Source organism: Struthio camelus, chromosome 1 (genome assembly GCF_040807025.1).
Source record: "Struthio camelus isolate bStrCam1 chromosome 1, bStrCam1.hap1, whole genome shotgun sequence".
Taxonomy (NCBI): domain Eukaryota; kingdom Metazoa; phylum Chordata; class Aves; order Struthioniformes; family Struthionidae; genus Struthio; species Struthio camelus.
The window spans coordinates 156,111,218-156,135,396 of NC_090942.1; the positions used below are offsets into that span (position 1 = coordinate 156,111,218).

The window sequence follows — 24,179 nt, forward strand, 5'->3', positions numbered from 1 at the left end:
AAGTCCTTTCGATCGGAAGGTGGTGCTGGAAGGCAGGCACAGCAGGTGCCCATTTCTATTTCTGATTTCATGCTTCAAACTGAGAGCTACAGCCAAGCCAGGGGGGGATTCTTTAGGGTGATATTCCACTGGTTAGTTGAAGCTAACTCATCAAGTATCCTTAACAAACCAGAGGACTGGACCTACTCTTTCTCCGGGATAATGCAGATGTTTACGAGACATTTATTCTGTAGATAATACAGTTTCATTAAGTAACAATCATAGGAAGTTCCATGTGCAGAGGGACATGCTCTCAAGTATGTGATTTCTTGAGAGCAAAGGATACTTGCTGAAAAAGAGTAAAGGACAGATAAATAAGTAAAATGAAAGTAAGAAGATTTTTGCAAAATAAAAAGCATTTTCCAGTATATTTCAAGACCTATATACATACAGCTTTCACACAATGCAGAGTTGTTTTTTTCTGCAGCTTAAAAGCAAGGTGGACAATACGAGTCCATTTCTTTAGTGGGGCAATCTTGGAATGTGCTGAGCAACTTTTGTGAGATCTCAGCACCTTAAAGCTCTTATAGATTTCTGGTTTTGTCTGGTTTTTAATCTTTCTTCTGCTTTGGCGTGATTTTTGAGCAGACCTGTTTGTATAGCATATAGGGCCCCAAGTTCCGGGGGATGATACTGATGCTAGGAATTTGAATCTTGAGATACTTCCCGCTCGAGTCCTGTCACAAGGTTGGTGGATAGCTACGCCTTCCTCTCCCGGTGTCTTTGCCAGAAGAGATGAGGCTGGCTCAGGAGCTGCCAGCTGCCGCAGCTGCTGATGCTAATGGCCCAGTCATTATGGAATGAGTTATAAAAAAAGATGCTTCTTCCCCCACTGCACCCCCAATATTGAAGATACTGTTGTTCACTCTGACCAGAAATACATTTTCTCCAGTATGCTTTTGCTGTGTAATGTGTACTCAGCCTCTCACTTTTTCTATATATGAGTACACGATTTTTAAAGCTTTAAAAATTTTTCTGTAGGTGTGAAGAGGAAAGTAAGATGGGTGTTAACAAAGGTTTTTGTTGACTGCTTTACCAGTTGTTTTAAAGTCATGATAACTCCTGCCTTTACTCTGCAAAGTGTCTGTCTGCCTGATTTTGAACACGTGCACAGATCGAACTGCGTGATTGAAGTCACTTGCGGGCGTGCTTCAGGATGAGGCCCAATCTCCTTTCATTCGCTGCATTTCCCTGGATGGGCATTTAGAGATGTTGAAAGAAGCCAATTTTTTTTTGTCAGTTCAGTATGTTACATGATAGGATCGCAAATTGTGACTTTGACTCCTGCAAACACACACCCTTATCATATAACTCATAAGCAAACCACTCGACTGAGTAGCTGAAGAGTCCATCTGTAGTTGGGGGATAAAAAAAAGCAACTTGAAAAACTGCTGGTGTGAGTGTGACCCTCTCTGCCTGCGCACACAGTATACCCTAGTGACTTCCATCTAAGGGCTGACAACAGTCACGCAGCATGTGTGTCCGTGCGTATGTGTGCAGCAGAGTAAACCTTTTCCAGTGTGGCACGAGTGCACGCTGCGCTGAGTGGTGCAAAGGGAGGGTGACAGGAGGGCTATGGCATCCCGTTGCAATACAAAAGCAGATTTACCAGATGCTTCCTTTATACTTGACCCTTTTTGGAAGGTTTGAGCAGGAATTAATTTTTGGCTGGGAAAAAAAAAAGTGTGTTTCCCACTTATTGTTTGAGAAATTGAGAGAGGGGAAAGGGGGTGGGAAGAGAGGAAGAGGAAGGGAAAAACACTGCCATCATATGGAGTTATACACACACACACACACACACACACACACACACACACACACACACACACACACACACACACACACACACACACACACACAATTTTAAATCTTTAAGACAATGTTTGGTAAGATCCAGGATTTGCTTGATCTATGGCAAAAATGCCAAGTAGAAAAGTGGTTATAACTAACTTTTCTTAGTGGTGTCCATGTGGTAGGGGGGCAGAAGGGGAGAGGAGAGGACTGTCTGACGGTTGCTTGAGCTTGTGCTCAATTAAGGTCAGTTTGCTTGTGCAGGAGTCCCTAGCTTTCTCGGGAAAACTGATCTTACTGGGTGGGTGCTACTGAGTACTTGCACAGCTCTCTCCTCCGTCCTTACCTGGGAGGGAGCCCGGCTGGAAGCAGGCTATTGCCACCACAACCATCTCTGCAGCCTCTCCTGGGGAACAGGTACTCGGGGCTGAGCCGCCATCCTCCCTGAGGAGGGAAGTGCCTCCCGGGGAAGCCCAGCAGGCGCTGGGGAAGGTACCTGGGGGTGGCTGTTACTGCTGCAGAGCCATGAGGCTGGCCTGCGGCCCACGCAGAGGGCTCCTGCGGGTTAGACGACTCGGCCAGGCAGCCCCAGCTGCTCTAAAAGCTGAGCACCTGCGTTCAGCCAAGTGCCCTGTCTGCGCTGGGAATTTATCCTTTTCCCGGATACCCATGTCACTGCGGCAAAGTTAGGAAGATTTCTGTGTGCGCCACGTGCGGGTGTTGCCGATTGCTTTGACTGTCAGTTTTCTAAATGGTGGATTTTTTTTGGTTGGTTGTTTGCATCAAAACCTTGTCAGGCTTTACCAGAGCAAACCTCAGCCTACTTGTCAGCACGAGGCATGGCTAAATTTGCAGCTGGAAGGAGGGCAAATTGCCAGTGCGGGCAAGGCCCACGTTGCTGGAAGAGAGGTGATAGCCTCCTGAGCAGCAGGGAGGAGAGAGAAAACTTGCAGGGGCCTGAAGCGTCGCTAGCCTGGACCTCGTGCAAGATCCGAAAAGCACTCTGAAGCTGCAAAAGCTTGTGGCTAAAACCAAATCCCAACAGCAGCGTTGCTGGGTGCGTTTGTAGGTGGGTGTGCAGAGGTACAGAAGTGGGTTGTGGTTAATACTCATTGTGTGAACGCTGCAGCTGTGAGGCAACACGCTGCAATGGGATGGAGAGCCCGGCGGTACATGCCTCGCGCAGGCCTGGCCCTTCCGCTCCGCGGGAGGCGTGCGAAAGCCCAGGCCGCTGGTGGTTGTTGGTGACGTATTGCTCCGTGTGTTCGATCTGTGATATTGCTTTGCAGGGCTTACGCTGCTTCTTCCTGCTCTACACGTGCGACGGCTTTATGCAGGTTACAACAATTTAGTGGAGAAAGTTAGGAATTAAGGGGAATTTTGTCAGGTCCCTGGAAATGTCTCTGCTTTTTCTCCACTCCTTCCCGCTGACTTGGAGAGCCTTCAAAAATTATTTGTTTCCCAGTCTTCATTTTTGATTCTCCTTGTTTCACCTCAGAAGTAAATGAAAAATACCAGAGAAAGGCACTGTGTTTCCCTGAAGCACTATCTAAACGTGAACTCGAGGCTGTTCTTCCAAACCCGCTCGGCACATAAAAGCCATCTGCTAAAGGGCCTGGGTATGATTTTTGATTAAAAAAAAAAAATCTGAAACTATCTGCTGTAGTCTGTCTCTCTCCACTGGTTTGGGGAGACCTGACAACTGTAAAATTACGCCAGTACAATTAGTCCCCTCCTTGGCCACAGTCAGATGCAATAAGCCAGCACGCTGACAAGAACTGCTCGTCTTACCTGTGCGTCCAGCTATTATTCAGCCTATTCCACACAAGCAAGTGAGGAAAGCGAGTCTTGCAATGCTTCCTTTGGATTCACCCTGTGGTTTACTTGGATTACTTTGGTTTACTGGCACGGAGGCGGCAAGTTACATGGTTCTGGCCCTCAGAAAATATCTCATCCAAACCCTCTCTCTCTGACCGTCCTTTTCTTGAGCGAGAGAAGAGGTCTTGGACAGGCAGGTTTTGCTCTCCGTAGGGGTTTTATGGGGCGGAATGGCCAGCCTCAACAAATCGAGCTGAAAGCCAGTGCTAGTTGTACTACCTGGACTGAGTGTGAAATGAAACACTCCAAAACATGTGGACTACTGAATTTTGTTATCGTTGCTGGGCATCCAAATTTCGATGCTCCTCAAGGTTCTCTCATTCTTTAACCTCAAGATTTGAACGGGGGTAAGGGAAGAAATCCTTTATAAGGATGGTGCGGGTGGATGTGTAATTATACCATTGATAATATGGTGGCAAGAGCTTCTGATTTGTTTCTCAGATCTATTATAGTGCTATGCCAGTGCTGAGGTATTAGCTGGATACATTAGTTTCCAATTAGACATCTGGCTTTCTGTTCAGATAAAGGCAAATAGTGTTATTCCCTGCCAATTAATTTTCTACTGGTTTAAGCAATGGTATGTCATGAGTCCTATGTGAATGCACACAAATACCCTCATGTGCAAATTAAACTTTCTCACTGGGTGCCAGATGAATATGCTCCTGGGCACAAGGAGCATATTTTGCTCCTTGTCATTTGTGCTTACTTGATGAGTGACCAGACCTTCCATGTTTGGAACTAAGTTGAGATATCACAGCTATTTCCAGCAGGTGGCAGATGATAATCATGCTAGTAACCAAATCTGGGTACAAATGATGTGTTTTCCAGACTGTTTACTCAGATATTGACTTAAATATACACATTATATAGTGGCTATAAATGAGTTGCAACAGTGATAAAATAAGATTGCATAATTGCAGTGGATTAGTAGTTACCCATGATAATATATAATTAAATACTTGGGAATCAAGTGTGGTATGATTTTTTTCTTCCAGCTTTGATTTTTAATCTCTCAGATCAGAGAAATTACTTCCATTCCAAAAAACTCCAAATAACCATCTGGCTAATTGTGTTTCTTGGTGTAAGATTATCCTTGCTCAAGTACTGTGAAGGGAGAGAGTTTCTCCACGCAGTCATGCCTGGATAATTAGCCACTGCTTTAATGAATGACATGCTAAAAATATAGTGCCAAATTGTGCCACATTTGTTTTTTTAGGTAGCACCTCACCAAGGGAGTTGTTCTGCCTCAGTGGTACTACTCACCAAATGAGGTATTTTTCAGATTAGCAATCCCTAATGAGGACCAGATTTTGCTCCTTTTACTTGTTAGTGACAAGTTACTCACTCACATGAGTAATTGCAGTAAGTTCAATGGGAGCTATTCAGCATGGCATTCGCAAGCTGACCCTCCAGCCTTGACTTCAATGGGATTTTTGACCAAATGGAAGACAACAGGATCTGACCCATGCTAAGTGTGTGACTAAATGGAAAATTCTATGAAAGGTTTATAACTGCATGTGGGAAAGCTGTGTTACTCACAGCACTGGCTGTGGATGAGTTATGCAAAGCTTCTCAATGAAAGTCAGTGTAAACTTAATAGCATCTGTCACATGTCTTGCGTATGTGACAAAACTGGGACATATCTGGGAGGCACAGAAGTATTGGCTTTATGAGTGTTTTCAGGTAGATGCTGGTAGTAAAATCTGGGGACTGTACAACACTGGTGCTGGCATGATGCTGGAGAAGGAGCTCTCCTAACAGTCCCCCCAGAAGAGTTACTGTTGTTGGTGCTAAATTATGGGGATCTAAAGTTTTGCCTTGGAGAAGGAGAATAAGGATGGAGTCCTGTGTTGTCAAATTAGCTCTAATAAAGAAGAGGGAGAACTGCAGATGAGTTGCTGACATATGAGAAAAGAAGATACGAAAGTAATGATTGTGGCTGCCAATACGCAATTACTTATGAAATACAGCATTTATATGACTGTCCGCACAATAACATATTGACTATAGACAGCAGTATTATGTATTTAAAAAAATAGAAACTCCTATGCTGCTCAGTTGTGTTTTTTTTTCTCAAGATCATTTGCTGTTTTCACTTAATTACAGCAGTTCCACAAAAGGCTAATGTGGGAGAGATGAGGATGGATGCATACTTACTAAACTGCAGTAAAAATCACCACATTTCATTATTGCACCTAATCACTGCTTTTTTCCTGTAAGATCACAATGCAAACTTTTTTACTTTGCAATCTCTTATGTAAGATAGAGAGATTTGTTCCTTAATAGGAAAGCAAAGTTTATAGACTCAAATAAAGCAGATACGTCCCAGAACACAGTGGTTTTACAAGTTTAACTAGAAGGTATTTCATGTTGTTAAACTTCATTTGGAATCCTGAACGTTCTGTGCTAGCCAGCTGTGACGACTAGGATTTTATCAATCATGGTTACATTTCTGGAATGACAGGAGGTTGACAAATTTTTAGAAGTGATGAATAAGGATTAAAAGAGCAAAGCTTTATTTTTTTAAAAAACATAGACGTAAAAACCATATAACACGAAAATGAGTTGTATTGTCTCAGCTATTGTAACACCTAGTTCTCAGTGGCCCCCTTTTCCTGTAATTAAAGCAATTTTCTTTCCCCATTCTGGCCTCTTCCTGGCCCGGTGTTCCAGCGACATCCCGAAAAAATGTGAGAATATTTTAAAAGGCAAGCAGTAAGATCAGCAGGTAGACAGGCTTTTCTTTCTGTACTCAGAGGCCATAGTGGAGGAGATCTTTTTCTCCAAGAGTAGTGACTGCAGTGCGGTCCCCAGTTTTCCTGCTTCTAAAGCTTCCTGCTTCTACTTTTATCCAGTGTGTGTGTGTGTGTGTGTGTGTGTGTGTATCTGTGTATATGTATAAATAGATATATTTATAAAAATTTAGAGAGAGAGTCCAGTAACACCCCTCTCGGTAGTCTCCAGTCTTCCCCATTTTTTTTCTTCAGTTAAGCTTTGTCACTTCTGTATTTTCATGAAACCTGTTTTTTCTCATTGTCGCTGTGGCTGACTCCCTTGTCCATATTCTGTTAATTATAACCTTTTTCTTGTCATCGTCCTCTTCCTTTTCTTCTTCCATTCAGCATAATGATCCAAAGCATTTCTCTTTGCCAGACTTTAATCATACAAGCTATTTCTTTGCTATTTCTTCATTCCTCTGCAACTATGTCAGATGCAAACTTCTAACCTTTGGAGCCATGGATAATCACAGACTGCTTCTTAATTTCCTGCTTATGTAGATTCATTTTATTTCTGCTGTACTTCACTCTGTATGAAGACAGGGAAAGGACTGGAGCACTTTCCTGATTTGCAGAACTGGTTAGTTCTAGGACTTCTGGAGCAAAAGCTGTGACTACTCTCACTGTCTAACTGTGAAAGGGGTGGATTTACTAGTCAGTCAATGAGAGTCAGAGGCACTACCAGAGACATCTTCACTTCTCCATGTCTTCTGTCAGGGACAAATGTTTCTTGGGCCACATGAGTTGGAGTAGTCATGCAGCCCCTCAATATGGGTAATAGCTGCCCTTAGCCCTGGTTTAAATATTATTAGCGCTCTTAAAACTATTTAGGTCTTCCTAAAAGCTAGTCACAATATCTTGTTCAGTCATCAAATCGTAGTCTTAACTCTCATTAAAGTGATATTCCCTTCTCTCACCAACTTCCTTTGAAATCACTATCTCCTCTGTTACCACGTTATTGGGGAAGCTACCATTGGGGAGTGATTGGTCTTCCCATCACTCTTCATCCTTTCAATCACTTCAGTCAGGTTATCTCTTTCCAAGCAAATCAGTGTGAATTCTCATTACATACAACATTTGCCTTATAGAGTTATCTATTTGTCTCGTCCTGCACAAGGCCTTTCTGGGTTTTCTCCTTTTCTTTTGAAGCCAGGCAGCTGTAGGCCAAGTCATACACTCCCAGAGAAAATGTGCTGTCGTTCACCCACATCATATGGGCTGCAGTTTTAATGAAAGCAGCCACTGTTAGTTTCCATTAATTTGTGGAGATCTTTTCACTAATGAGGGTTTTTTGCCATGCTGAGCAGTATGATGCTAAGTATTTACATGCTGTCTTCTCAGTACACATTTGATTAGTTGCAGTGAAGTCAGCGAGGCCTGCGTAAAATTAAGCAGTTGCATAACGCTAGCAGAATCAAGCCCGTATAGATTTTATTTACATCAGATCCCCAACAGCGCATGTGAAAAATGTAGGCTATTCTTGGCAGCATTTTCCACGATATCTGCCATAATAGTCTGCCATAATAAACTTCAGAAGTGATGCTCAATATTCAAGAGCTGAAGAGCCCCTGCGTCAGCAGATTGAACTGCAGACATCTATGAAGTGGCATTTGGAGGCAGTTCTGGATGAGGATGTTTGTTGTCATGACCTAGAAACTGCAGGTTGAGGAAGACTGAAAGGGAGCATTTCATTGGTAATGCTACTTTTGCCAGATTTGGCAAACCTACGTACTTAAGTTGTGTTCTTAAGCCTTTTTTTTTTTTGAGTTTTTCCATAGCCATCTAATTAACCACTACAGTCAACCTATAAAGTATACACATACTGTTTTTCTCTCTCCCTAGCAGATGAGGATAATGGGGTGGAGAATGTTAGCAATTTACTCAAGAAAAGATTTGTGAAAGCTTAGGAGTGAAAATTGGGAGTTCCTGATAGTCTATGTTGTTTTCAGACTGCTTGATCAGACCTCTCTGAAGACACAGTATCGCAATAACATTTATCTTAGTAGTGTCTTATTACTGAGAGGTCTTAGCAAAAAAAAAAAAAAAAGTTAGTTCTAGTGCATTACTACCAGATTACATTGATATATTATTGTGAAAGCCCAACATAATCAGGTTTAAAACCATGAACAATGAGTGTCTGCTATAGAAGATATCCTCTTTAGCACTGCCAATTTATAAATGCATCCACGTGATCTGTCAAAGTCAATAACCATAGACTTTGGTTATTTTTGCTGTTTTTAATTTTTTGGTAACATTCAGGAGATCCTGGAATTATTGCAGTAGTATGGCAGCAAAATCATGTTCTATGGAAAAATCAGCTGAATGTTCAATGTCAGCTAAATGGCTAGCAGAATGTTAGGAATTATTAAGAAAAGGAAAAAGAACAAAGAAAAAAAAACGTCACGTGACTGCATTGTTGGTGTTCCCATATCTGAATACTGCTTGCATTTCTTGTTTGCTGCATCTTAAAAAATAACTACAGTGAAAGAAGTATGGAAAATGACCAGAGGCCTTTGTACAAGAAAAAAAATAACTAGACTTTCAGCTCAGAGAAGAGGTGCTTGAGGGTTGAGAAAGGGGAATATGAAAATGGTCTACAAGCTCATGACTAGAAGAGGCAAATGTAAGTGACTATCGGTTATCGGGCAACAGACTTAAACACACAGAGGAAGTATGTTTTCATGCAATTCATAATTAAATGGTAGAACTCATATTGGTAGGGCTAAAATATAAATGGATTCAAAAAGTGATTACATAAGTTCAGCAGAAAACGTCTTTCAAGAGCTGTTAAAGATCTCGCTAAAATCTATGCAGAAAAAGCCTCTAGATCAAGAAGCGGCTAAGCTGTAGGTTACTGAAAGCTGGGAAATTACGTTGCAGAACATTCCAGTTCTTACACTGTGTTTTGAAGTATCTGCTAATGCACATTTAAAGAGTGAGGATACTGGGCTAGGCAAAGATCCTCTTGTACCGCAGCACTTTTGAAGTGGTCCTTGCCCCAAGAGGTTGATCGTCTGTTGTCAGCCATCTGACAAAGTGCAGCACTGTAGTTTGTAGTTTGTACAGCTGAGAATTTCCATGGTTCTCCTAGTTAAAAAGATGGCTGTCATGTTGGCAACATTTAAGTCTTTGAGAGACGCTTATTTCTTTAGATTAAAATGATTGGTAGTTTTACTGCACAGTGCAGCTGGACAACATAAAACACCTCACAAAAGCAAGGGAGTTGCCACTGTTGCCATTTCATTTACGGGGAGAATGAATTACACATACATTTCCCTAGGATTGTTTAGTAAATCAGTGGCATAATTTAGAGTAGATTCATTATGCGTCCATCAGTCTATTAACTGTGCACTTTATTTTCTCTCTATTTCCAGAACATTCCCTAAAAGAATCAAAATGTCCCTGTTCCCTCCCCTACCCACTCATCCCTGTTCCTTTTTTGTTTTGCTTTGTCTTGTGTTGTTCTGAACAAAAGTTTGGCAATGCAAGTGCTATGGACTGATTTGGTAATAGCTCTTGTTTTCTGGTGATCATAATGAGAGGAACCTACAAAAAATGTTAAGAAGCAATAATGCCGCATAAAGAGAGGTAGCAAGTTTGTGATACCCAGGGAATAGTAGATTCATATTTTGTTAGTTTCTTGCATAATAGAAAAGGAGATTAGAAAGCTTCATATATTCTGTTTCCTCCCAAGAGAAAGCTATCATGTAGATCAAGAGAGGAAATGATTTCCTTGCCTGGCACAAATGAGTCACAGAAAATGACCTTCTTTGTAGTCTAATTTAGACCCAAGAATCCTCTGAAGAGCTGATAATATAAACCCATATGGCTTGGATGAAGAGAAGTTGGAAAAGATACGGTCATTAACAGACTCATCCGCATCTTAAAAAACTGGCATTTTGCTTTGCCTAGATTTTTTGATCAGATTGCAGCAGCTGCAAACCTCATGTTGCATGCACACATTATCTGTAATATGTGCACATGCATGTGATATGCTGCTGGTGAGCTTTCATTTCAGCAGTAGAGATATAGAAAAAGCAATGTGCATTCTTTGACTGTTTCTTGTAATGCATTTAACATCTTTGAACATATATATTCATATGAGTTTTGACACTGTTCTCATTTACATTGTTGGGCTATATGGCATGCAGGTTTGGAAGCAGATGTTTGTTACCGGAGAAGCAAAATGCTTTTAGTCTTGTGTCAAGAGAAGAGAGAAAGATGACAGAAAAGAGACTCTCAGGCTGATATGCAGAAGCATTGTCAAAGGGTTTCAGCAGAAAAGGCCTGGTAGGAAATCAGAAGAGTAGCTGGCCAGCACAGCAAGCCACAAGTAATAACAATTTGTGGATTCTGATGTGAAGAAGCTTGATTTATTCTATAGTGAAGAGTGTAAGAAGGTGCCAGCCTTTTTTTACTTGCTCCAAATTTATTTTTAATAACTAGGGGGATTTTTTTGGCATTTTGTTTTTAACGTTGGCCTGGTCTCACTGTTACTGATTGATTCTGAAGGCATCTTGTTAGTTTCTTTTATGCTTAGGTTTGGAAGTTTGTGGCGCTTGACTAAGATTTAAAGGAAACTCTGTTTGTTTGTTTGCTTGTTTTGTAATTTTGCCACAGCCTTCCTGGACGTGCCCATCCTCTTAGTAAAGTTTGGCCATCCTGAAAACCGGTAGTATCCTCACTGCGAGCCTGGAAGTGTAGCCTTGGGTAAGCACACTCTCCTAAAGGTGCCCAGCATGCCACTGTGCCCCAGTCACACCTTTGGATTGGGATGTTCGGTTGTCAGGTCGCTTATGATCGTGGCCAAATCATTTTGGAGTGTCATGGCTTACGGGCCTCTTGTTTTTCATAATATACAAATGGTATTCATGACAGTTTTTGCCAACAAATGTGGTACAGCACACATTCTCATGAGCATTAGTGTTAGCACAGACAGTAGTTGCAAGGAATGTCTGAGGACAGAGGCAGGAGGACAACCATCACCTTAGGTAGCAGGGTGGATTTGTGTTGGATTTTATTAAGAGATCTGACTCCAAATTTGGGTGCAAAAAAAAAGGGGTGGGGCATTTATGTATAGTCTTTTTTGTGAACTGGGTATAGGTAGGTGCTTTTTTTTCCCCCTCCTGGATGTAAAGGAGATAGGAGTACCTTTCTGTCTGAAAAGAGCACACAGCTGCATATCGGGAAGGGTAGTCTGCTGAGTATCTGCTGAGAGTAACCCTTGCATCAGCAAAGGCTAAGAAGAGAATTGCTAAGTTTATGTTTTTCAAATGACTCTGTTTTGGGGCGAACACTCTGCAGGTGAGAGAAACTTCAGACTGGGAAATTAAGCCAACTGTAGTGTTTATGTGCCAATGGCAAATATGGAAGACAGAAAGTGAGAGGTAAAACATTTTATGTGAGATGTCTGTAAACATTCATAGCAAGGAAACAGGTTCCTCCTCCGATCTTGGTGGGGAAGGTTTATCAGTTCCCATTATCAGCATGTAGAAGTTATTTCTCTGGTTACTGAATCACAAGAGGTACAAAGATAACTTTTTTTTTTAATAGATCCGTTTGTTAGCTCAGCTTGTGAACTTGTTTGGGGTTAGCTTACAGGGATCCTGACAATAGGAAAAGTTTGTCCACTTACAGCCAAAAGCTTGTTTCTGCCCGCATACAGCGTTCTGTATAACAGTTGTTTGCCGTTCCTCTTCAAAGAGGTGACTCTGGGCCTGTATTTATTTTGTGCAAATATGTTCAAGGTGTGTGTGTGTGTGGTGAAGGAGCAAAAGCACCAGCCGTTGTGTATTCCTCTTGATCTGTGAAAATGTATAGGGTGTTAAAACAGGCCTGTAAAACAGGTGTTCTCCAAAACTTTGTTTGCCCCATCCAGCATCTGAGAGGCAATAGCAGGCTGGCCAGTCTGAGTCAGTGCACTTTAACTGTGAGCTATCTGATCAACGTTCTTGTAGCTCTTGTCCAGGCTGGTGCGTATCTTGCCTCTTGTCCAGTTGGAAGATGAGACAAAAATAGGGGAGTTAACAAGTGTTGTGATAAATGAAATGGGGATATGATGGGAGAATGGTAAATGTTATTAGCAGCAGCAGAACTGAAGGCATAATGGGAGATGCAAAGGACCTGTAGATGTAGGAGCTGAAGTATTGCAGTGAGCTGGAAGCATTATGGAGACTATAGATGGCAGGGAGAGCTGGGATAACACAATAGAGGGTAGGAAGACATTGGGCATATGCAGTGAGAAGGAGGGAGTTATGCCACGGATGCTGGTAAATGGAAGCCGGTGATTGCTTTATAAAATCAATACAGAGTCCTGTGCTATGCAAATGTTTTTATCAAATGATATAAGTCACTTGGCTACACAGACAATGAGAACACAGTAAATCAGGCAGTTCCTTAGGATAACTCACTGCTTCCTTTTTTGGTTCTGAGCTTGCCAACTTCCTTTCAGAGTTAGGCCCCTACCTGTGCTAGAAAACCAAATGCCTCAGATTTTCCTCTAAGCTGACTTCCACTGCCCATGTAGCTCCTTCCTGAGTTTTCCTTTGCTGTTATGTATTTCAGTATCTCCCCATTTAAACAAAGACATCTGTTTCTTCAGTGATTCAAGCAATGATGGACTGCAGCACTATGTTCGTTTAGCTTGCCTGAACGACAGCTCTCCTATGAACTTCATGCCTCCCGTGACTTTCACGCTCGAGGATTTGCCTTCCAATTTCTTGCGGTCCCTTACTTGTCTGCCTCGACATACTAGCTTCTCAATATATGCATAGGTTGGCCTTAGTCCGTTTGCTTTTTTCTTAGTTCTGAAATCCATAGGTAGAATGGGAAAGCTTTTGCTGTTCTTCTTCCCTGCAGGCCTGAGAAACAGCATTTTGTTTGTGCTTCTCAGACATGCTGGCTTGTAAGGTGACTAGGCTATTCGACGCAGGGATGGTCTAAGCCTCCGGGGGCGGTTTATGACCACCTGCACCAAACCTACCAGAATTTTTTAAAACATAATCTGTAGACCTCTCTTTTTGTGCTGCAATAGCTACAGCAAGTTAGAGTGCTTTCTTCGGCCCCAGCAACCTGCAAGTTTTAGCTGTGAAAACGTGAGGACACAGATGTGTAGTTTTTCAATTAAATATTTTGGCTTTTTCTGACAGATCTTTATGCAAGGGGTATTGCAGCTGCTGACTTTACAAGGCCCAGCGTTTGGCACCGAGTACTGACATGGGTTCTGTTTCTTGGCGTTTTCACATATAATGCTGCAAGCCTGAAATCTGACTTGCTTGCTCTTCCCGTGCCAGTCAGGTAGAGCGAGCTTCGCTGCTGATCAAATGGCGCCAGGGGACAGACTGGCCAGTTCCCAGCTCCCAGACTCTCACTTCGTTTTTATTTCATACGGCCCCCTTCTTCCCCGCTAATGAATGAGTTTCAACCTGGGGCCATCGCAACTGTCCCCCCCCCCCTTTTTTTTAATGGATTTCTCTGTGGAAAAGAGGCCTTGAACATCCCTCCCTGCCCGCCTGCCTTTCACCCTGACGCCCGCCCCGCGGCGGGGGCCAACGGCTGCTCCCTAACGGTCGGCCCGGGCCGGGCCTGGAGCCAGGCCCCGCCAGCTGCCCTCTGGGGACTCCCTCGGGGGCGTGAAGCGAAAGGAGAAACGAAAGCGTCCCGCCGCGCCCCTCACACCCGCCGCCCGCTCCCCCCCGGCACGGCTAACGGCGGGACGGTGCCGCGGCCGGCCGGCGGCAGGGAGGGAGGCGGGGGGGGGGGGAGGGCGGCGGCAGCGCCGGCGGCGCCCCGCAGCTGGGCGGGCGGCGCGCGCCGCGCTCCAGCTGTTGCAAAGCGCCGCAACCTCCCCCCATCTCCCCCGCCCTGCCCCGGCCCCCCGCTCTCTCCCAGCCCCCCCGGCAGGGAGCGGCCAATGAGCGCCGCGGTCGGGAGCTCCGCTGGCCAATGGCGGCGCGGGGGCGGGCGCTGCCGGCGGCGGCGGCGGCGGCGGCGGCAGCGGCGGCGGCGGCGTTGTTGCTGCCAGCGCGGGGCGGGAGGTGGCGTTGGGCTGCTCCGCTGCGCTGCGCTGCGCTGCGCTGCTCGCTCTCTCCCTCGCGCAGGGCACCCGGTGGCGGCGCGCACCGAGCCGTCCGCTCGCCCTCCCTCTCGTGGTGGGGGCTCGCCTGCCCCCTTCTCCCCGGCCCGCGCGTCCCCGCGGCGGAGGAGCTGCGGCGCCGTTGAGCGCAGCCGGCGCAGCGGCGGCCCCGGCCCCGGCACCATGGCGGTGGAGGAAGAGGGGCTGCGCGTTTTCCAGAGCGTCAGGATTAAAATCGGTGAGGAGGGGCGCAAGGGCGGCAGCGGGCGGCCGGGGAAGGGGCGGCGGCGGCGGCGGCGGGGGGGGGAAAGGGGGGGGGCCAGTCCCGTTCCCCCCCTCGCCCAGCCCAGCCGTTAGGTTGGTGCCGAGGGGCGGCCGCGATGCCGCGGTGACAGGCCGGTGCCGCCGTGCGCCTCCGGCTGCGGAGCGCGGTCCGGGCGGCACAGGGCACGTTAGGTCGATTCTAGTTATTCTTTTGTATGTGTGTATATATATATATATGTGTATACACACACACACACACAAACACATATGTATATATTTTAATCGTTGCTAAGCCACATGCTAAAAGTTTGAAGGTGAGCGTGGTCGCCGCGTCTCTGTTCTGCGTGCGGCTGGCAAAGCTGCTGTAACACCGGGCAAAAAAAAAAAAAAAGAAAAGAAAGAAAAGGGGGGAGAGAGAAAAAGCAGCTGTTAGGAGGAGTCCGTGCCTTAAAGCCTCGCCTCGTTAAACGGGGCAGGCTGGGGCCGCTGTTGCTGGATGGTTTCTTGCAGCTTGTGCCTGCAGCTTCGCTCTTGCTGTTGATCGGGCTGCAAACCACGTTATTAGAAAGTAGGAGACGGACGTCACTGTGTAGATTAAACTCTCTCTGGTACTGTTTTGAGTGTGCAAGATTGTAGCGAAATCCCTTGTTTCCGTAACAGAGTTAAACTCGTGCTCGCAGGGAGCACTTTGTTACGCTGGTGCCTGGGAATTGGAAAGGAAGTGAGGAGTTTTAGTGCCCAATTCCCAGTGGTGGGTCCTGAGGGAGTTGGACCCGTAGCCTCCTATTACCGCTCTTGGAAAACGTCCCCTTGCCTTTTGATGCTTGTAAAAGCGACTTTGTAACCGCTACTTGTCATGTTAGATTAAAGAAAAAAAGTGTGTGCAAGTTGTTGCAATTGCTTTACTATTTCTGTCTGCTGATATTTGTGAAAGCAATAGGAACAGGTCTCAAACATAAGATGCTGTCTCTCATTTTTTGAGAAGAAAACAGCGACAATATCATACCTAAACGATTGAAGTGACTAGAACATGAGGACTCCTTTGAGTGCCGGAAAAGATGGAAGATAGTAAGAGCAACAAAAGACTTGAGATTAATCCCATTAAATCGTTGACTGAAGTTAATCCTTCTACTGACTTCAGTTATCAGAGCTGTCGTTTAGAGTTGAGTATTTGATGAATGTGCACTGTTGCAGTAAGGCCTCTTGCCTTCCCTTCGCGAGGGTGCTGACAGGAAAAACTGCATGCATCGCTCATGCACTGGGGCTTCACTTCTGTCTTCTGAGTGGGAGATCTTCACTCCATGAACTGCAAGAATAACGCCAGTGCTTTGAGCAGCAAAGAGCTTTGCTGCCCTCAGATTTTCAGCTCTAATACAGCAGAGGGCAGTAGTAAGTGCGTGCAAAAGCAAACTCCTTTCTACACTGGAAAGTATCTGAAGCCTTATTAATCAACTTTTGGGGCAGGAGTTTACGGACTTCGTTTTTAGAAGTTGAATACTTTTCTGTAGCTGACTATCTTTTGTGAAAGTCTTGTGGGAAAAACAGAAGTGGTAGTATTGCTTTGGTTACGGATGGGTTGGGGAAGTAATTCTAATCTAACAGGCTTTGTGAATTAATTGATCTTGAAATCTAGAAGAAATTGTATGTGGAGGCTTGTAGACTCCCTCCAAAAAGACACCAGTGTGCGGATGTGAAAGGTGATGGTTGGCCCTGGAGGGAGAGGGAGGGGCATTACTTCTGGCAGCTATTCCCAATAGTAAACTAACTTGTCTGTTAGCACTTCCTGTTCACTAACATCTTTCTCCTCTAGTGATAGGAAGCCCTGAATCTTTTGAAGAGGGGGAAGTTATTTACCCTCTTGACTCATTTTGATTTATCATGCTCTAAAAGTGGTCAGCCTTGAAGTCAGTTCTATTTTTTGGAAGCTTTTTCCACAACCGAATTCCAGCTTATCTCCAACTTTCAGATATTCTGTGCGTGATCTAGTAAGAGATTTCCAGATCTGTAGCACCTCTGTTGGCAAATGATGAACGGTGGCGCTGGTATACAAGTGTGCCTTGGTGTGAATCTGATGTAATGCAGGACTGATGTTTTGAAGAATTAGTGCAAATACACTGTGAGATAAGGGTGGAGCACACATGGTGACTTGCCTTTCTTAATATGGCAACCACTGCAAATGGTTGTTGCAGTTTGGAGGTTTCAGGCTGTGCAAAACATCCGTAGCCTAGAGATGTTTGAATACCCTAATATAATGTATTGCCACAGCTAGGTCTCATCGTGTATTTCTAAGAAGCTGAAGGTAGAAAAAGGCACGTTTTCCCCCGCTGGTATTACTTGTTCTCCTGGGACTGATGGGTTGAGTAGACTCAGCAATATTTAGCTAGATGGGGAGCTTTATCCCAGTTCTTCTAAAAGATTCCCTGTTCTGAATAGTGTTATTTGTAGTCTTGTTTGGATCTGGCTTGAGCCATCTGTTCTCTGTTGAAAATGTGAACCCTTGAGGTTCTTAGGATCCCATCTTTCCCTCATTTGGTTGCTAATGATGTGCCATTTCCAAAATGTCTCACTGAGATATTGAAGAAGTGGAGCAAGAACATGAACTCTGTCACTGTGAGTAGCAGTGTTAGGAGTTGTGTTACTGTGCCACCTCTTGTCCAGTTTCTGGTTTCTTTTGTGGTTTGTTGAATTGAGAGAACTCAGTGCCTGACTATTTCTGCTCATGTCTCTTGCAAGAAAGTAGCATACAGTGAAAAGAAAAGAGTAATTTCTATGTGAATATGTATGCTGCTCTCAAGTCTACTTGAAATTGATTTCTTTTGGCTTCCCTTTGTTGAAACTGTTGTCATCTTGTCTTTTTTTTTCTTAATTGAAAATTATTTTTACCGGAATCCCTTATACATAAACAAAACAATGTGTCATGTAAGACTAAACAAACACTTCCTATAAGATTGCCACTTTGAGGAAGTGTGCAGTGCTGATATTTCCATGAGTCAGTGTTTCAAAACCTGAAAGGAAACAACATAAGGCTCTATGGCTGATGATTGGCTGGAAAAACTACAAAGAGTGTGCTTCTGCTTGACAACATGACTTGTATTTTACTGCTAATAATATTTAATAAATATATTGTACTTGATTGCTACTTTTATCTCTCCTTAAACGACATTAACTGTTTAACTTAAACTTTCAACTGAAAAAATAAAAGCTCATATTCAGCACTTCTGCTTTGGAAGGCTATGTTCTGGTTAGCAGATAATGTCTCCCTTTGTGGCAGAATCTACTTCATGAAATTATTTATACTTGAGAACTTAGGAAAACTGCTCACTTGTGAATTCTCACTGTAACGTAACAAGCAATTTAGCTCTTCATGTACCTGAAATCTAGTACTGTTGTGGGCAGGAGTATAAGACTCTTCAAACTGCTCTAAAATTATATTTTTCTAGCAATAGCTAGGCTTTTTGTATAGACTAAGCTGTCCCATAGCTTTGGAGTAATAATGGTGCAACACTGTGTATTCTTGGAGCAGGAGTATATTGTACATTAGAGGACTATCAGAGGCCCCAATTTAATGAGTAGGACCTATTTGCTTACAGTTTTGCTGGCTTCAGAGGTATAGTGGCCAGCTGATACACTGTTAGTGTTTACAGTAGTTTAAGACATTTGTAAACTTATACATCTCCTTTATCATTTTTGAAAAGGACCCCAGGATTGACCTTCTGTGGTCACAAGTGTTGAGTTCATGATCTAAAATGTGAGACTTCTGGCAGCATGGTCTCTCCTTAGTGCTGTATGTGATTAGAGACGTGAGCTTTCAACATTTTGCCCTATAAAGGCTTGCTACTACCTGACCTGGGTTGGTGCTGCATCCACAACTTGCCCTCATCAGAAGGTAAATTCACAATTTTTTTTTGAGAACTCAAAAGTCTAATTTATATTGCAGTGATCCAGTTGACTATTTGGCTGAGGGTTGTTGGTCTGGAGGCTGTACCACCTACTTGAGTCTAATTTTACTGTGCTTTCTTTGTAAGTGTATACGGAGCTATGGATTTGAAGATGTTGCAAAAGGAATTGGAAGATGTTGCAAAGAGAATTGAACCCTTCTTTGGGAAACTGGGAGCCTTAGGTGAAGTCAGCTGATGAGTATTTGCTTCAGTGCCAGTATACTAGTGTTTAAGCAGGGTGATTGCCTAGAGAAGGTATTTGTTGCACTGCCACCATGAAACTCAGTACGGAATAAGTGTTTGAGAGAAATAACTTCTGTGCCTGTCTCTAAGGGTAAGGAGGAACCGTCTTGTCTCTGACAAACTTAAGGCCTCTCTTATTCTAATAATCCTAAGGTTCATCAGGGAAATCCATTTTGCCTTGAGAAGATGTCCCTTTTAATGTTGTCTGTTGGGATTTAGTGCCTTAAGTGGTTACTCATGGAAGTAAGTAAGTACAACTAAATATGCTCAGTGAGTAATACTGTAAATGGATTTATCCCCATGTAAATGGGGCATAAGGTTGTTGATTAGGTATTTTTAGAATGAGAGAATTTTCCCCGTATATCTAATAGAAGGTGATTATGTAGAAAATCATCCACGTTTTTGTAAGAAACGTTTTGCATTTCCTAATGATTTATTTCAAAGTTAGTAGACCAACAAGTGAGGAAAGGAAGAAAATTATTTGCATCTTACCAAGAATATATTCAAGGTTTCACAAGATCAGTTCTGCATGTTAAAAATTTAACAAGTACAGCTTAAACTGATGCTGTGGAGGTAAAATAAAGTGGCAACAGTGTTACTGACTGACTGCAATGCTAAAAAAACTACTCAAGGCTTGAGTTTACCACTAGCTGTGGAGAGTACGAATAGGATATGCAGACTTCTCACCTTTGTTTCAAAATTTCAGACTCTGCCAGCTTTTATATTTATTATGTTCTGGTTGTTCAGTGTGGTGAATGAAAAGAGCCAGGGCAGGTGGTCTTTCAAAAACAGCAAGCTGTGACTGTTTGTCATGGACTGTCAGGAGCCACCATGGTTGGAGCAAGCGTGGAGAGCCAACTGTAATCTTCAAAGCATTGTCCTTCTGAGCGAGAGAAGGAAAATAGTGTAGCAGGGGAAAATATTTTATGTGAATGAACTTGGTTTTTGAAGAAGTGGAGGATTTCTGTATTTGGAACTGCCAGCCTAGCATCAAAGTATCCATAAGTTAACTTATTTTTAAGCAAAAAAAAAAAAAGGTTTACATATGAGAGCAGAAGCCCATGTGACTTGGCTTTTAGGAGTCACAGAGGTGAATTCTCATGAGGGAAACAATAAACCAGATTTGCTCAGAGCCTCTAATGTCAGGAGTCAAATATTGTAGATTTTTTTTTCCTCTCTTGCAATAAATACATACATATTAAAAAAAGTGTTCTCTAATCTCTGTCATGAGAACTAGAAGCGATTTTGTTTTCTTGTCCTCAGAAGCTTGCTGAGGTGACTATCTACCGGTCAAAGTACCAAATGCTCTTATGTGAGGACTTTATATAAATGCTGGATGTCTTAGCTTCACTGTTTTCCAGCAAATGCTTTTGGAAACTTTTCATTGTGTTGAAATGACTTTTCAGACTGTTTTAATTGATTGAAAACAAATGCTATAGTCCTTAAATTATCATGTTAGGCAGGTCTCGATATTCGCTTCTGTGCTACATCTTGCTGTGTTTTTATATCTCTGTTCTACTGATGATGAACTCGTTTATGTTTCACCCATTGCTTTGTTATTTTCTCCTAGTAGATAATAAGGCATGGCTTCATGATATGCTAACCCAGATTAGTAACTCAGAGCTGCTGAAGAGGGAGGTCTTGCTTTTCCCCTTCCCTGCTCATCTTGCTCCCAGCTCTTTGCATGCCTCTACCCCAAACACACCTGTTGTTGACTCTGATGCTGCTCTGCTGACAAAATAATCCAGTTCAATTTACAAAGCAGGCCGAAAAAACTTGAACTTTTTTCTTGTCAGTTTTAGTCTTCTTCCATTTCAGTGAACTGAATCTGTACACTCAAGTGAATGTCAGAGCTGTTTCTGGACAAGTATCAGGAGGTTAATGGGGGCGGAGGGGGAGAATGCAGAGGAGGCAACAGCAGGTGCGTCTCCTGCTTTCACGTCCATAAACTGACCCTGTCATGAGACAGTTTGAATCTTGCTATGCTGTTCAGTCCACTCTCCTTCTGTGGTTTGTGGGTTAGTGTTTTCTTGATGGCGCTGTATTTGTTAGTCTCGATATGCATAGGCTCGGTCGGTTACTGTGGAACACAAATGCTAAAATTGCAATGAGATCACCAAGAGGATAATCTGACAGACCGATATGCATATCTCTAGGACCTTCCACTTGAACTGCTTGCATCTCGAGCTCAGTTTTGGACCCCTAACTGTCTATGACAGTTCATGTGTTTTAGTACATATTAATTTATACTGGCTTCCCACCAGTACTGCTTCAGCATCACAGGCGCATATCTTCTAAAGATGAGGCATGTGATGTTGATTATCGTCTTTATACCTAACTAGAAAAAAAAATTATACTTTTCTGCATCACAATGAGATTTCTACTTATGGAGGTGCGCTGTCAAACACCTGATTGTCATATGAAGTTATATGTTACACTGCCCCCATTTAAGGAGAGCCTTCTTTTGCAAAGACTGACAACAGATTTCAGACTACAACAAAACTAGAAAGTACAGTTTTAAAAAAGTCTCTAAAACACCATTGATATTATACATCAGGTTAAATTTGTTAGAACAGATAAGCACTACAGACTCCAAATGGGTCTGCAAATATCCCCTCTATCCTTTCTCAGACCTGTGACTGATGAGAGACTGGCTAATCGCCTTTGCAGGGTATAAATTGTGAATGTTTCTGTTGGAGCCAATAGTTACACTTCTGTGAGAGCTGAGTTAAATCTTTGAGTAGCTCATGTAGCAATTGTCCTCTTGGAGAGATGGTAAGAAAGCTGGGGCTAAATCCACTTAGAGTGTTAAGGAGCACTTAATATCTCTAATTTTGTGACGATTCCCTTGTGGGGAAAACCCTCTGCAAACTGCTGTGTTTAGAGAATAAATCTTAAAGTGCTGTTTTCCCTGTGTGAGAGGAAGAAGCCGGCAAGGAAATAGAAACCCTAGAATAAACACAGAGGTTTGTTGCCTTTGAATACTGTAGATGTAAATATCAGAAAGTTACATTAGTCATAATGATTTCAGACCAATAAAAGTTAAATAGCCATATATGTAGAAGAAAAATGTGGCCTGTTAATGCCTTTGGGGATCAAGTCACCCAAGGCATATATTAAGTCATTAAAACATGCCCTATTATGTCTTAATGTTGTGTTTTTAAACTTTCTAGTACCAGGAGTTTGTTTATTTTGTGGTTATAATCAAGGAGAAGCTTGGTATACGGGTAGATGTAATAACAGGTTATATTTTATTAAACTGGACAGGTGGTCACAGGCTTTCAGGTTCTGAACAGCTCTCGCCTCCTGCTTTTTAGCAATGTTTAATAGAACTATGAGGTATCAGTTCTTTAACAACGTATCTGTTTAGCAGGTGTCTGTTCTTTTAACAGTGTCTTTGATTTCTTCAGCATAGTGGACGGATGACTGAATTTAGGATCAGCCAGAAGCTTTGTTTTGGAATAAAAACAAAACAAATCCACTTCCTTCCTCCCCCTTCCTAACCTCTACCAAGGGAAAGCAACTTCCCTGAAACTTCGCATGTTGTTTTCCTCCTGTAAAAGATTTTCTGGGTGAAAGTTTGGCAAAATGAAATGATTTAAAATTATGGTGCACTGGAAATTTTTTCTTCTTTTCACTTCTGGAAATTTTTTGTGGATCGTTGTCAAATGTAAGAATACTTCAGAGATTCAGTTGAAAATTTGAGGGCTTTGATTTCTCCCCCTCCCCTTTTCTATCTGAAAAGAAAAAGTTTACTGTATTTATATTTTTTGAGGCCTTTTTGAGGAAAGAATGAAAATACCGAAGACTTACAGCTTGGTCTGACTTGCTTAACTTCTAGCGCTAGTTAGAAATGCTGCTCTTCAGTTTTCTATCCAGGCATCAGATGACCATCTTGGTCTCACTGGCTAGAGACTCTTCCATTTGCTGGTTGTCTCCTCTCCCAGAGGGAGCAGGGGGGTGCAAAGGGAAGAGCTCTCCATTAGCTCACCAGCTGCATCTGCCTATTCCCTACCTGCTGGGCACTATAACTGTGAGATTGCTCACCAATGGCTGAAAAGGATTAGTATGATGTAATGAGGAATCTCAGTAGTGTAAAAGAGGAGGGTGGTTCACTTACACAGGACAGATTGGTAGGTCTGAGCAGTAACGTTTGATGCAGTGTTTAATTTGCATAAATATTAACATGCTTTACTCTTTTATAAGCCTGTAATAGGCTCTACAGGGTGGATGAAACATTAGATGAAACTACTCAAATTAGCTCTGTGCAACAAATTTGAGAAAGGACTTGAAGTTCATTTACTCAGAATACTTACTTTTGGAACAACAGGAGGAGGGGAAATATTCTAATGCAGATCTCTTTTCCAGAAGATGTAACCTCACGCTCCTACTCTTTTATAAGGACTTTAGGAGGAAGTATAGTTGTCCGTTTGTCATTGTGCTTGTTACTCACAGAGATTTCAAAATCCAGTTAAAAGGAGTCTGCCTTACAAGGCCGGAGTCTGTGCTTCAGAAAAGGAACGTCGGAGACTGGGGGTTACATAGAGAGCGGAAGGATCTTTGAACTTGTGAAGGAGCTCTGTTTAGGGTTTACATCCACGCTAGTTTTTGAATATGTAACTGAAGGAATAAAATTTGAGTGACTGACAATTTATGATGTTCTAGCGTTTTACAAATTTAAATTCCCATTCAGTTCCATTTTCTCTATAGCTTTCTTGAAGGCAGATAATACAAATAGCTTTCATGCTTTTGAAACTCATAAGCAAGGGGAATCATTCAGCTTTCCTATTCCAGGTATAGGAGAACTGGCAGCTTGAAATACTTTATTTTACAGTTGTGCTTCTGTTATGGCTGCGCATACAGAGCTTTTATATTTATAAAAGCAGCCCAGAAAATCAGATGCACTCACGCTTGGATTCTAAACTCCTTTAAAATAGGAGAGAGAGAAAGAAGATTATTTTTACTACCGTTTCCAGTTTCTTCTAAAAATATTTCTATTTACAAATTGTTTACAGCTACTTACTTTCGGTCAAGAGCTCTAGAAGAAAGTAGTTAGTGGTAGCTTTTTACAAGGCTTTAGTTCATTCTTGCTTGTATTTCCCAGCTGGTGTTAGAGTACATCTGGAATCTATGAAATTCCTTTCTTTGTTCCTCATTTCCTGTGTCATTCATTGC

At 42.8% G+C, this 24,179-nt stretch overlaps 1 protein-coding gene across 3 annotated transcripts in view; it reads left to right on the forward strand.

Annotated features, from left to right (window-relative positions):
• The window catches only part of RASA3 (RAS p21 protein activator 3), a 187,326-nt gene that overhangs the window by 33,928 nt on the left and 129,219 nt on the right, over nucleotides 1-24,179 (forward strand). The window contains exon 1 of one of the 3 annotated variants that reach the window (XM_068926026.1): nucleotides 14,456-14,797. The exons of the other annotated variants lie outside the window; for them this stretch is intronic. Coding sequence (XP_068782127.1) covers nucleotides 14,743-14,797 — 55 coding nt within the window. The 5' untranslated portion in view covers nucleotides 14,456-14,742. Of the gene's footprint in view, nucleotides 1-14,455; nucleotides 14,798-24,179 lie in introns of those variants that run through there. 3 annotated transcript variants of the gene reach the window in all.